The following is a 14,674-nucleotide window of genomic DNA, read 5'->3' as shown; positions in this document are numbered from 1 at the left end:
TCCAGGGGATCTCCCCAACCCAGGGATGGAACCCCCGTCTCCTGCCTGAGTATTTTACATTGGCAGCTGGATTCTTTACCACTTGAGCCACCTGGGAAGTTTGTTTTATGTACATTCAATGGAATATCACTCAGCCTTAAATGGAAATAGAATGCTTCCACATGCTATAACACGGATACACCTTGATAGCCTTATGCTAAGGAAAATAAGACAGACACAAAAGGACAAATGATTCCACTGACAAGAGGTATTTAGAATAGCCAAATTCATTGAGACAGAAAGTAAAATGGTGGTTACCATGGGCTGCAGAGAAGGACTGAAGAGTTAATGTTTAACTGGTACCGAGTTTCTGTGTGGGACCCATGAAAAAGTCCTGCAGATGGATAGTGGAAATGTTTGCAGCTTTCTTGGCCTGAAGCCAGCCCCTACCCTGCATCTTTGGGTGCTAAAAGCGTTTATTACTTTTGAAACCTCGAGTGGGTTGTAGGCATGCCTCCGCTTGCTCACGGCAGTCCCCAGCAGAATAAAACGGGGAGTCCAGAAAGTCCAGGGAGGTCTTTGAGTGTGACTGCGGGCATCCGCCTGCGCACCCCGCCCATCCATTCGGCCACCCGCCTACTCTTTCATGGTGAAGCTACAGTGCCCGGCCCTCCCAGTGAGAAACCCACACTGGGAGTTACTGCAAGTACGCATCTTGAGCTTCTGAATATTCATGAGCGAAGCAGAAAGGCCAGCGCTAAAGGGTAGGGGGAGGAAAGAGAAATAGTAGTCATAAATATTCATAAAGGCAAGCCACATGCACCAAGGAAAGCAAGGAATGTTAACGAGAAGATGACGTCCGGGTCCTGCGCGTGCCCGCTGTGCGGGTGCCCGGCGCGCGCCACCCTCCCCCCTCCCCGGAGCCCGGGCACGAGCGCGGGGAGGGGCGGAGGGGGCGGAGTGGAGGAGGGGAGCCGAGAGCCGGGCGCCGGCGGAGCTGCGAGGCGAGCGCTCTCTGGCTCGCCGCTGCCGCTGCCGCTGCGCTCCGGCCGCTCGCCGCGGCCCTTGGATGGGGGTGTCCAGCTGAGCCCCGCGATCCGCCTCCCTCTGCCAGGACCCGCACAGGTGCCGTCGCGGGGGGCGACCTTTAGTCCGGACCGACCCACTGCCGTGGGTGGGGGGTGGACCGGGTTGTTGAAGGAGGCCCCGCGCGACTTGGGATGCTCCGGTGGGCAGGGCTGGGGGCACCGAGTCTCTGCACCCCATCCTGTCCCATCCTGGAATCGCAAAGGGAGAGTCCGAGGGCCATCGCCCTCCTGCCCAGCCCTTCGCGGGAGAGCACGGTGGGCTGCCGTGCCCGGGGCCGTGGGATTCGGGAAGACCCGCATTTTTGAGCATCCTCAGAGCCGCGGCCCGCCAGCCAGGGGCGCGCGCGCGTGTGTGTGTGTGTGTCTGGAGGCTGCCTGGTTTGGGGCTGGGGGAGGCAGGGGACGCTGCCGGGTGGTGCTGGAGCAGTGGGTCAGTACCTCCTCCCAGGACTGTCATCTGGTCCGGCTCCCTTACACGCCCCAGCATCTTTCATGCCAGTAAGAACCTGGCCCTCAGCCCGCCCGCGCCCCTCCCTGGGATGCCGAGCCTTTCCCCTGGACCGTGCATTCCTGCAGTGTCAGAACCACTGGCAGCTGCCGCAGACGCTGGCGGAGCGATTGTTTTACTACGAACAGGTCAGAGAAAGGACGAGTGTGATGCTGGTGGGGGCGCACTGCGCTCCTGTGGGCCCAGGGCCTCTGGGGGCTGGGGGCGCATCCGACAAAGCCCCCCAGGGGCCTGTCACCGCCTTCTCTTCTACTGTCTTGCCCGTCCCTTCCCTCCTCGCCGCGACACCACCTCCTGACCCCCCATTCGTCCCCCGCGTCCGGGTCTGGTTGGGCCGAAAGGGCCGTGGCCGTGGAGTATGTGTGCGGCCTGCGCGGGGTGAGCCCGGCTTTCTCGGAGCACCAGGCTTTGTGCTGCTTGGAGGGGCCTTTCTTTACCCCGGCAGCCTGGGGGAGGGGATGTGGGATGAGGGTGGATGGAGCAGCAGGAGGGAGAAGGGGGGAGCAGAACTACAAAGAGGCTGCTGACTTCTATGCGGTGAAATACTCTCTGTCCGAAGGTGCGGCTTGGCACTGGTTTTTGCTGAGGAGCAGTGGGGAAACCGAAGGTGGGTTAGTGGACCATCAGCTTCGGGGACGGTTTGGAGGGCGGTGGGCACATAGGATCATTTGATCTCTGGGGCAAGTAGTGGGAAGAAGAAGGGGAGCTGGAGTGGGGCCTGTGTGGAGATGCAGAGGCCCGGCAGGGGGAGGCATGGTGAATTCTTTGCTGCTCAGCTCAGCAGAGCAGGCACTGGGAAACCGGTACCCGCAGCCTGAGCTGAGGCGACCGTGTATCATTGTGCTGCACGAGAGGCTTGTGTGTTTCCTACTGGGTCTCTGTTAAGCTCGGCGCGGTCCTTTCTTTTCCAGATGACACCATCTCTTGGCAGCCTAAATAAACGGAATAGGACATAAACAAACTGTAGTCCTGCACTCTCGTTCTATGATAAAGAGAAAAAGACAAGACCACCCTCCTATGATTCCTTTTTTTCTGCCATTCTTCATTTTTATGTTTCTTCAAGTTGATTTTGGAAGTACAGAGAAGGAGGATAAATGCTCAATTGAATTCACCCCAGCTTTAAGGGAAGGAAGCTTCTGAAATGAGCTGTGACTGAAGACAAGCATGAGCTTGCCAAGATACAAGAGTAGGACATCTTATTTGGGGGCAGAGGCACTCCACTAAGGGAGAAGAGGAAAAGGAGGAGAGAAGGGGCACCGTTTAAGAAGGATGGCCAGCCCCAATTCAGGGAGCCCTCCTTGAAGCTGAGGTGGGCCAGATGCTTGCACCTCCTCTGCCACAGCCTGGGCTCTTTCTACAAAATCTGGGCTCAGTTTGGGTGTCAAGTGCTTTCAATTTTAGCTTCATCCGCCGCTGGTCAATCATGCAGACCTTCTCGGCGCTTGGGGAGTGAGTGAGTTGATGAAAAGAAATCAGGCTATATTGTGAGTTTTCCAGTGATCATGTTTCGGAACTCCAGAGTGAGTGGTGATATCAATTTCTTCTTTTATAATCTTCTAGGTGAATCCATTTTCTCTAGAGCCTGTGCTGAGGACAGGTGCTTTTAGAACAATCTTGCTTGTTGCCATCACTCAAAACTCAATTGTAGTCTTAGATTCTGATTGGATTGCCCTCTTGTTACTGGTTGATGGGATAGATTCTGTTGTTTGCAATCAGCATCCTCCTTGGTATAGCTTCTCATGCCAGCTCCCTTGTCCCCTCCAGGAAGAGTACAGATTTAAAGGAAGTGTGAATATTTGGAATACAAGCTGGTTAGCTTTCATGTCTTGCTGAAATGGAACCAGTGATCTGAGAAGCTTTGACCACATGAATTGAAAATAGCAGGAGTGCCTTAGTAAAAAGCATGATAACATTCATTCAGCGATAGTTCTCTCTTTTGATAAGCATTCTGAAGCATCACACAGGGAATATCTTGGCAAGGGTAGTTTTAATTTTACTTGAAGCACTGTCACCTCACATTTTCATGTAACTGTCTTTGCTTTCCTAATATTGTTGACATTTTTGGACACTTCATGTATTCCATACATTGTGCATAACACTTCAAAGATTGTCTCATTTACTGCACAAAGCAACCTCCAATATAAGTACTATTGTAAACCCCATTTTACAGATGAGGAAATGAAGTCAAAGAGGTTTATAATTTGCCCAGAGTCTCAAAGCTGGGAAGTGATAGGATCAGGATGGGAACCTGGGGCTCTCTGAACACAAATCTCTCATCTGTAAACCTTTCCCTAATTTCTGTCACACTGAGTGATCTTTTCTAACTCACTCTTTTGGCACTCAGGGATTCCTAATCTTTTTTGTGCGATGAGCCACTTTAGCAATGTAGAGGAGTGCTTTGGGATCTTTCTCAGAATATGATTTTATCTCTCTTCTTTTTTTTTTTTTTGGCCACATTGAGAAGCATGTGGAATCTTAGTGCCCCAACCAGGGATCAAACCTGTGCCCCCTGTAGTGGAAACTCACCGTCTTAACCACTGGACCACCAGAGAATTCCCTGAAATATGCTTTTAAATGCAAAAAATGAAGTGTGGTATATTCAAAGAACCCTCAGGAGTCTGTTGACCATAGGTGAGGAAGCTCTGACTGGCAACTAGTTGTGTATTGCTTAATAGTTGGGGTGTCTGATATGGTAGCCACTAGCCATACGTGGCTGTTGGACACTTGAAATTTGACTGGTCCAAATGGAGACACAGTGTGAATGTAAAATACACAGTATATTTTGAAGACTTAGTATGAAAAAAGAGTGTCAAATGTCTCATTAATATTTAAAAATTTGGATTAGATATTGAAATGGTAATATTTTGGATATATTGGATTAAACTATATTATTCAAATATACAGTTAAATTATTAATTATGTTAATATGTTATTAAAAGTGACTTCCAAAAGTATTAGCTCTATACCAACACTTTCTTTTTAACAGTTGAGGAAATCAAGACCCACAGTTCTTCTTACTCAGTCAGACATTGGCAGGTCTGTTGACTCTTGACCCTGTGTTCTTTCTAAGCTGTCATACTGCTTTTGTATCTTTTTGTATTTTGAGGTCTTAATCCCGTTGCGTTTGCAAACTATAAATACTCAGAATGTGTTTTGTTGAGATGTGGTGGTAACTGACTCAATCCCAGTAAAATCCCAGGAAGAACTGTCCAGGTCCTCACCTGGCATGCCATCTGCTTTGCTTATGTAGAATTTTAGTTTTAAAGGTAGGGGTGGAGGATGGTTTTTGCTCTCTGTTTGCTTCTCCTTGGGTAGTGGTTCCAATTTAAGCATCTGACTGGATCCGTCACCACACAGATAAGAGATAGAAGTTTGGTTGCCTTGCTGTGTTCCAGGGAAGGAAACGGAGTAGGTAGAGAAGGGCATGATAGACAATAAGCTTGTGCTGCCTGCAGTGGAAAATGAAAACTCTGTGAGGGGGACGGAAGATCATTTGTCAGTGAGCACACATTGATTGATTGCCTTGCCGCAGGCCGTGTGTGCTAGAAACCGTGGAGGGTATCCAGAGGATGTTCATGTCCTCGAGGAATTTAAATTAAAATTGGGGAAGGGCTTGGTTGTATACATACGGATGGATAAATCACAGCTGAAGGCCCGGAGCTATTGGGAAATAAAGGGAGGCCTGAATGTACAGCTTTCTGGGGTGCAGTGCCCCAGGTGGCTGTGGAGTCTGGCTTTGGAGGACACGGGTAGTTGGGTCTCTCTCTTACAGGTCACTCATCCACTCTTCTAGTTCCAGACGTAAGCTGTGTGTCTGGAAAAAACTCAGGTGCTTGTATGAAATTCTGTATTAGTGCTCTATTAGTCTACCGTTTATTGATGAGAGTAGTAATACCCAGGTCCATGAAGCCCTGTCGAAAACCCCTGGGGCCGGGCATGTTTCAGAATTGAGATGATCTCAGGTTTTGGAATGCAGTAATAGAGTGCATATTCTGCATATCATCCCTTGGGGGCTGGGGATGGGCAGCCATCTCTATAATTAAAAAAAAAAATTAAAATTTCTGCAGCAAAACACACTAAATGGGATACATTAAAACCATAAACAGCTCTGTAAGCATGTAGATCAGGTTTAGTTGCCAAATGAGTTTAGGTCATGGCAGGTTTTGCCACCAAATAAGTAATGGAAAACTTCCAGGTTATTTATTTGTTTTGGCTGTGCTGTACCACGTGTGGAATCTTAGTTCCCTGACCAGGAATCAGATCCATTCCCCCTGTGTTGGAAGTGTGGAGTCTCAACTACTGGGCCACCAGGGAAGTTCCTTTTCAATATTTATTAAAATTTAAAAAAATTGCTTATTTGGCTGTGCCGGGTCTTATTTGCAGCACGCAGACTCTTAGTTTTGGCATGTGGGATCTAGCTCCCTGACCAGGGATCAAACCACGGCCTCCTGCCTTGGGAGTGCATGCAGTCTTAGCCACTGGACCAGCAGGGAAGTCCCACAAACCTCCAGTTTTGAGAGCACACGGTTAAGGATGTAGACCTATGTTAATCATCGCCATCATAATACAAAGAACATAAATTGAACAACATTGATGTTTATTATCTCCCAGGCACTGTTCTAGGCACTTCCCTGTGTTTACTCCTTTAACCTTTAGGACAGCCCTTTGAGGTAGGTCCTGCTATTATTTCTGTCTTAAGGAGAATAAAAGAGGAGCAGAGAGAAGTTAAATTACTGCTACGATCACAGCTGGGCAGGAGCTGAGGCGTGAGCAGATGCACACCTAGGCAGGCTGGTCTAGGCGGGCTGCATCCTTAACCTTTGTTAAAGTTAGGCTTTGTTTTTGGGGGCAGGGAATGGAAAGCAGGTGTGTCTCCAAAATGCATGCTTATTAAGTTAGCATTATTCACACTGATAATGACGTTCGCACTCCTTAAGGGTATAATAGTGAGGAAGCACAGACAACGGAGCCAGTAAAGCAGGATCTTTGTTTTTAGGGGCTGAGAGTAATGAGTGATTATGTAATAAGTGATTGTGGCTCCTCAACAGAGCTGGCATAAAAGCCCAGTCCAAACTCACATTACCGTGTCTATTTCTTCCAGATAAACGAATCCTGAACGTTGCAGTTTTCTGATTGCTGTGCAAGGATGGAGGCCCCACTGGTGAGTTTGGATGAAGAATTTGAGGACCTTCGGCCCTGCTGCTCGGAAGACCCCGAGGAGAAGCCCCAGTGTTTCTACGGCTCGTCTCCCCACCATCTCGAAGACCCCTCCCTATCTGAGCTGGAGAATTTTTCTTCTGAAATCATCAGCTTCAAGTCCATGGAGGACCTGGTGAATGAATTTGATGAGAAGCTCAACGTCTGCTTTCGGAACTACAATGCCAAGACCGAGAACCTAGCTCCCGTGAAGAACCAGTTCCAGATTCAAGAGGAGGAGGAGACCCTGCAGGATGAGGAGTAAGGCGTCTCAGTTGTTCTCTGTTGTCTCAGATTAGAGCCCTGGGGTCTGGGGCTCCCTGACATACAACGAGTTTCTGTCCGTGGGTTTATGGCATATTACTTATATTTTTGTATCAGTGAGACCGCACCCTGGTAACTGCTGACCTTGTTCCCTTATATCCCTTTACAGTCACCTGTAGAGTTTTCTTAAGTTGAAACCACAAAGGAATAAAGTATTTTTAGGAAAGAGATTTCCCCAGATACAAAATCAAAATTCAGGAACATGGGAAATTTGGGGGTCTGTCTATTTTCAGCTTTTTTAAATCGTAATAATCCATCCAGATATCAGAGATAAGGGCAAGAAAAAAATGAACTAAGATGAACTATGTTGTTGAAACAATTTGCTTTACAAAACACCAGAACTGTGAAAATCTCCAAGTTGTTTACACCCCCTCAGGACTGGAAAGATAATCTGCAAAAGTTAAGTCTAAATAAGAAAGCATGAACATTGAACCAAGAGATTGAGGAATTACCCTGGACAAAATAAAGATGATAAGCAGGTGAAGTGGCTTTTGAGTATTCCCTGTGTCACTTAATAGTCACATTCCAGGGTCTTAACCGGAGAAGGCAATGGCACCCCACTCCAGTACTCTTGCCTGGAAAATCCCATGGACAGAGGAGCCTGGTAGGTTGCAGTCCATGGGGTCGCTGAGTCGGGCACAACTGAGTGACTTCACTTTCACTTTTCACTTTCATGCATTGGAGAAGGAAATGGCAACCCACTCCAGTGTTCTTGCCTGGAGAATCCCAGGGACGGTGGAGCCTGGTGGGCTGCCATCTATGGGGTCGCACAGAGTTGGACACGACTGAAGTGACTTAGCAGGGTCTTAACAGGAGTCAAGAACAGAGATTTGAGAAAAGTGCTGTTCAAGGAAGGACTAGAAAGAGAAGAGGGTGTTTATTGTATGAATTAAATAAGATGTTTGGGGTATTTAGTAAAAATAGGCATAAATTCCCCATAGGGATAAATATGCATCAACTATTCTTTAGGGATCACACAGGAAATGTCAAGTAGTTGGTAGTGGAAGTTTCAGTCAAAAGAGTAACCGCACTTTGGGTTTCTCTTTTTTATGTACTTGGGTGGGAAAAGTTGCCTGTAAGTAAGTGGGGGAAGAAGACCCCTTCCACAGCAGGGGTCCCCATCCTACAGGCTGTGGACTGGTACCTCTTGTCAGGTCAGCGGTGGCATTAGATTGGAGATAAAGTACACAGTAAATGAAATGCGTTTGTCATCCCCAAAGCATCCTCCCTACTCTCGGTCTGTGGAAAAATTGTCTTGTACGAAATTGGTCCCTGGTGCCAAAAAGACTGGGAACCTCTGCACTACAAGATTGAACCTGATTATATTTGGCAGATAGTTGCTTATTGGAAAACTACTGAGACTGTATCTCTGTGAATATTAGGGCTGTCTGTCTGTCTGCCTTACTCGCTATTCTGTCTCCAGTATCTGACACGGTGCGTGGTATATAGTAAGTGATCAAATCATGTTTTTTGAGTGCATATTGAATGACCTGGATGAGCAATAATAGCTAGCCTCATAGGTACATGTAATGCATTTCCTTTTCTTTTTAATTAATGCTAGCCTGAAGGTACGATCACAGAGGACATTTCACTCTGGTGACCAATACTGTGACTGTGGGCTATGTGTTTCAATTCAATTTTAAGTTTCAAACTGATTTTTTTAGATTTGGGGCCTGTTACAATTTGCTCAACTCCTCGAGGTGAAAAAAGAATGGTTCTGGGGCTTTATTATAACACAGAGCTTCTTTGACCATGGCTCACTGCAGCACGCAATGGACTAGAAACACTATGAACTGTCGTTTTTACACTCTCACTCCCTGTGTGACCCTGGGCTCATCGCTTAACTCTAGCTGACTGTGAAGGTGCTCGTCTTTGGAACCTTTGGAGCTCAGTTTGGATGAGGCAGGGCTAAGGACTGGCTAAGAACCTCATTTCTCACCTCACCCAGGCTGTGCTCTGAAAATTCCTTTTGCTTCCAACAGATCATGTCTCCTTGTCTAAACCACCCTCTGCCTCACTAAGGACAGAGGTTCAACAACCAGGTTCTTACCCTTTTCTAGCACATTAGCAGAGGCCACTCAATGTGAATTACCATCACATGGGATTATTGGTCTTATCCTGATTTCTCTGACTTGCCTCCCTTACTGACTGCTCAGCTAAATGACTGAAAGCTGAATAATTCTTTAGAGGTAAAATATGATGTGGGGATAGTGTGGTGGGAAGAATCTGGGGAGAGAAATCGTAATACTGTGCTTTCTGGGCATTCAGCGTGTGTTTCATACATATCTAAAGCTTTACTGCTTAAAAATTTGAATCAAGAAAAAAAAGAAAAGAAAAAATTTGAATCAAATTACACACTTTGTTTTATAGACACCCATCCAGCTACTTCAACTGTAATATTATGATGGGGTAAAGGAAAAAGATAATTTAATATCCAACCTGGTTAATAGTCTCCTGAGCCCAGCCTTCTTGTTCTAATAAACTTGGTAGGATTTGGTAGTTAGAGGTTTCATCTGCCAATGAATTGCAAGTCTTTTGGATGGGCTAGAGCTACATAATGGAAGCTTCAAACAAAAACAATGAAATTCTTGGCCAAAGTAATCTCCTGAAAGATAGCACAAATCAGAAAGCAAGGGGAGTGATTCCCTTTGCAGTTTTGATTTTTTTTCTTTTCTTGTTCTTGACCCTGCCATGTGGCAGGTGGGATTTTATGTCCTCGACTAAGAATCAAAACTGGACCCCCTGCATTGGATGCACAGAGCCTTAACCACTGGATGGGCAGGAAAATCCCAAAGTTTTCATTTGTAACTATTTGGCTCAAAGAGAATTGGCTGAGATATCAACTTATCTCTGCCTTGTCAGGGCATGGAAGTCTTTAAAAGAGAGTCAATCTGTATGAAAATGTATTTTCAGTTTTTTAAATTTAGAAAATATTCCAGAATCTCTTCTCTGCATATGTAGATTCACCCTTTCTCTGTCATAAGAGATCCAACCTGGAGGCCTACCGAGTGGGAATGGTTAGCCTTCACCCCACTTCCTACCTTTCTGGGTTTCCCTGTCTGTCCTCTTACAAGGACCCTAGTGACAGAGGGGCCAAATATATGAGAACACTGAGTTTCCTGTTCCTCCAATAGAATTATTGGATTAAAGGTCAGGTTAAAAATCAAGTTCCCATGATAAATAAACAGATTGTAGTCAGCCATGCTTTAAGTTGAAGACAAGTAAATCCTAAATAATCAGATAGGGAAAGTCGACAGATAGATGTGGTTTTTAGGAAAGTTAATTCTCTTCTCAGAGGTTCCGTTTCCCCATATGGAAGGCAGGCATAGTGTGGATTCTATTGAAGCATTTGAAAGAATCTAAAAAGTTGTTCAAGGTCATTGGTGTGTTAATAATTCGTAATTCACAAGCGTTAACAGCAAAAGTGTACTCATGTTAACACACATCTAAGTGTGGATATTGGCCTGACTTGAAACCAATAAAACAATGGATGAGGACAGTACGGCCTAAGAGATGTTGCTGCTGCTAAGTCACTTCAGTTGTGTCCGACTCTGTGCGACCCCATAGACGGCAGCCCACCAGGCTCCCCTGTCCCTGGGATTCTCCAGGCAAGAACACTGGAGTGGGTTGCCGTTTCCTTCTCCAGTGCAGGAGAGTGAAAAGTGAAATCACTCAGTCGTGTCTGACTCTTTGCAACCCCATGGACTGCAGCCCACCAGGCTCCTCCGTCCATGGGATTTTCCAGGCAAGAGTACTGGAGTGGGGTGCCATTGCCTTCTCCGCTAAGAGATGTTTCCAAGCTGGAATTCTAATGAGCACCTTACCCTGTGTACCATATGTCAGGAATATGTATATGGGTGTGTGTATGTGCAGCAGGATTGATGTAGCCTTGATGGCTATGTTGCCAGTTCCAGACCCAGATTTTAGTGTACACGTCTTGTCTAACTTCCCTTGTGGCTCAGCTGGTAAAGAATCCGCCTGCAGTGTGGGAGACCTGGGTTCGATTTCTAGGCTGGGAAGATCCCCTGGAGTCAGAAAAGGCTACCCACTCCAGTACTGTGGCCTGGAGAATTCCATGGACTGTATAGTCCATGGGGTTGCAAACAGCTGGACACGACTGAGTGACCTTCACTTTCACTTGTCCAGTGAATTCTGTTCGCTTTGCTCCTCCTCTACTAGCATCTTTTTCCAATCCCTAGCCCTCCACGGTAAAAGACGGTTTTGTCATTTCTTCAGGTATATGTGTATACTCAGTCATTAAGTTGTGTCCTATTCTTTTGCCACCCCATGGACTGTAGCCCTCCAGGCTTCTCTGTCCATGGGATTTCCCAGGCAAGAATACTGGAGCAGGTTACCATTTCCTTCTCCAGGGAATCTTCCCTACCCAGGGATCAAACCCAATTCTCCTGCAACCATATAAGCCCAAGGTATAAAATATGCACTTGAAAAGGCATTTCTATTATTATAGGGACTGAGGAAAGGTGGCAGTAGTGGTAAAGAGCCTGCCTGCCAATTCAGGAGACATAAGAGAGTCGAGTTCAATCCCTGGGTTGGGAAGATCCCCTGTAGTAGAAAATGGCAATCCACTCCCGTATTCTTGCTTGGAGAATTCCATAGACATGGGAGCCTGATGGGGTGCAGTCCATGGGTTGCAAAGAGTCGGACACGACTGAAGCAACTGAGCATGCACGAGGGAACAAACTGGATTTCAGGTGTCATGACAGCATAATAACGAGAATTGCGGGAACTTGTTTAATCTGAATGTTTTTGATGAAAGATAATAGTGGATAGCTTTCAAAGTCTCCTTTCCCTAAGATAAGTGTAATTAGGAGGATGCCTCTCAGGAAGTGGAATTTTACAGTCCACCCAGGGTACTTCTGACAGGGAATACATCTCTTCCCAAGGATCCTGCTTAGGATAGGATGGACGACCTCTCTGGGGACAAAAGTCTAACCCATTCTCTCCCTCCAGAAAGCTTTGTGTTTTCCCCTCCCAGGCCTCTCTTCGTTCCCGGGGCTGCGTGCCTGCCAGTGTGCCTGCCTTTGCCTTCCATTTAACCTTCCCCGGGCTGGAGATCTAAACAGAAAGCAGGCGTGTACCCCTGCTGACCTTGCCAGTTCTCCTTTCACAGATTGATGAAAGCACCATGTCCAGAATAATGCAGTTATAGACCTTTCACACAGAGGCGGCTGCTGCCCTGCTGTTCTCAGTTGTGATTTTTAACTTGGCATGTGTTCTGATGCTCACGAGAATCATAAAATTTATAAAGAATTGGAATAGTCGAGTGGGTAGGAATATAGGCTGTAAAAACTGTATTGCATGGGTTCATATCCTACCTCTGTTATTACTGTGTGAATTTAGATTAGTTAACTTCTCTGTGTTTCAGTGTTTTTTTCCTCCTCATCTGCTTTACAGTGTTGCTGTGAGGAATGAGTGAATTGATCCACATAGAGAGTTTAGGATAGTACCTGGCTTGTGTTTAGTAATTGCTCAGTAAGATTGGCTGCTATGGTTATTATTGTTAAACGAGCATTGAATGAATATGGCAAGGGGTGCAAATGACAATGAGTCATTCTATTAAAGGTTGCTTATGAACCTCAAAGGATAAAAAATGTCTGTGAGAAAGAAAGGAGAAAACTTGAAAGAGAACAAGGATGGCTTGAAATCCCAAGGAGATAAAGGTTTAGGGAATTGTCACTAAAAATCTAGAACTAGAAGATGAAATCCAGGGTCTGTTAGTGAAGGCTCAGGTGAGAAAAGTTGATGCCCTAAATGATTTTAGAGCATCTTCATGTGTCACTTTAAAGATGTAAACAGTTTCAAGGTCATTGGAAAATGTGTAGTCCCCCATTCAAGGTCCCAGCTTCCATCCTATCTAGGAGAGGCACTGCCTGTTTTGGGTTTTGCTGAAACAGTTTTCCAGGCACTTGCTGCAGGGTCAGACTTCAAGGTCAGTGCCTGCATGCCTGGCGTTCATTCTGAGTGTAACGCCGTGATGCACGGAGGGTTTGTCCGTTGATCTTCCTGGTGGGTGTGGTGCTGGGATGTTTGTCTTGGAGGCAGCAAATCATGTTTGCTCCTTGGCGTTAGAGTGCTAACAAGACTTGGATTTAGAATTAGGCTGGATTAATGACGCTCTAATAGTGCTTGATGGAGGCTAGACTGTCACCCATGTTTAAGATGTAGACGCTCAGTCCTGCTGAATGAATGTCTAATGAACACTTGATGAGCTCTGTGGAAGTGCTTCCTTATAATTGTAGGGGAAAAAATGAATTGGTGGAGAGCCAAAGCAGTGCCATTAAGTTGTGTTTTCTTGATTGCTTTTGTTTCATCACCAAATTGTATGCATTGTACACTAGGAAAATCTCCCTGTTTATATACTTGTATATTATACATATTTTATATATGTTAAGAACACTCCCCTCCCTCATTTTATGTATCTGATTTCAAGTGTCTGTGCTCTGACATATATATGTGTGTGTGTATACACACACATATCTACTTGTATATATATCTATATACTTGCTATATATATATATATGTACACTTATCTTTTCAGCATCTTAAACCATACTTTGTCATGTTTTGGATTTGATCCATTTGTGTACATATTTGCTTGTTTTTAAATGGCTATTTCCTTATATTAGTATAGCTAAATAAAATATCCCTTCTTGTACTTGTTTCACAGGTATCAGTCCTGTTTGATGTGCACAGGCATCTGAAGGAGATTGCATCGAGCCCTCATTATTTCATTACTTCATATTCACTCAAGTGCTGCTGACTTCCATGGAGAGCGTTGTTTTAGGAGCTTGGTTTACTGATTTACATGAACTCTTGCTGTTAACTGATTTATTTATTTTCCTGTGTGTGAAAGTTTGTGACTTCAGGATTTTCCCCAATCCCCTTCCCACTTTTTTCCCCAAGAAAACCTTTCTGAAATAGTGAGTTAAACAAAAAGAATTGTAGAATATCCTTTTTTATAATGTACCTATCAGAAAATTTTTTTTAAAATATAATAAAGGGGACCCCATCTCCCCCCACTAAAAACTAATTGTGTAGGCACTGGTGTGTTTCATATTCCTTTCATATATTTTCCTTAGAGTCTCTGTGATGGAGACAGGGCAGCTTAAACTCTGCATTCCTAGAAACAGGGCTGTGCCACCCTGGGGTCCCCGGAACATTTTGGGTAATAAGAAACTTAATAACATTGGCATCATCCTTTTACCTCCATTAGGTGTCAAGGAGTTAATTCCTGACTGTTTGGATTGTAGGCATCTGAAACTGAAATACAGTTAACCCTTGAACAACAGGGGGGAATAGGGGTGCTCACCCCTTACGAAGTGCATTTTTCTGCTATTTCTGCCTCAAAAACAAAGGAATTGATAAATGACACGGGCAGGAAGCTGAAACAGTTTGAAGAGAATCAGGGCTCAAACCCTAGTTCTTTTGATTCCACATATTGTGATCTCTAAACTAACACAAACTTTCCCCTGTACTTTTTAGTTAATATAAAGATCTGTGAAATGAAAATATTGGTACTACAATATTCCTTGGAAAAATATCCACATGTAAGTGGATG

At 45.5% G+C, this 14,674-nt stretch overlaps 1 protein-coding gene across 3 annotated transcripts in view; it reads left to right on the top strand.

Annotated features, from left to right (window-relative positions):
• The first annotated feature begins 952 nt into the window (after window positions 1-952).
• The window catches only part of FEZ1 (fasciculation and elongation protein zeta 1), a 42,329-nt gene continuing 28,607 nt past the window's right edge, over window positions 953-14,674 (top strand). The window contains exons 1-2 of one of the 3 annotated variants that reach the window (XM_006057668.3): window positions 953-1,104; window positions 6,677-7,032. In XM_006057668.3, coding sequence (XP_006057730.1) covers window positions 6,722-7,032 — 311 coding nt within the window. In that variant the 5' untranslated portion in view covers window positions 953-1,104; window positions 6,677-6,721. Of the gene's footprint in view, window positions 1,105-1,456; window positions 1,704-2,070; window positions 2,183-6,676; window positions 7,033-14,674 lie in introns of those variants that run through there. The other 2 variants (XM_006057669.3, XM_006057670.3) reach the window with 2 other exon arrangements.

The sequence above is a fragment of the Bubalus bubalis genome, chromosome 5 (assembly GCF_019923935.1).
Source record: "Bubalus bubalis isolate 160015118507 breed Murrah chromosome 5, NDDB_SH_1, whole genome shotgun sequence".
Classification (NCBI taxonomy): Eukaryota; Metazoa; Chordata; class Mammalia; order Artiodactyla; family Bovidae; genus Bubalus; species Bubalus bubalis.
This window is presented reverse-complemented; position numbering and strand designations above follow the sequence as displayed.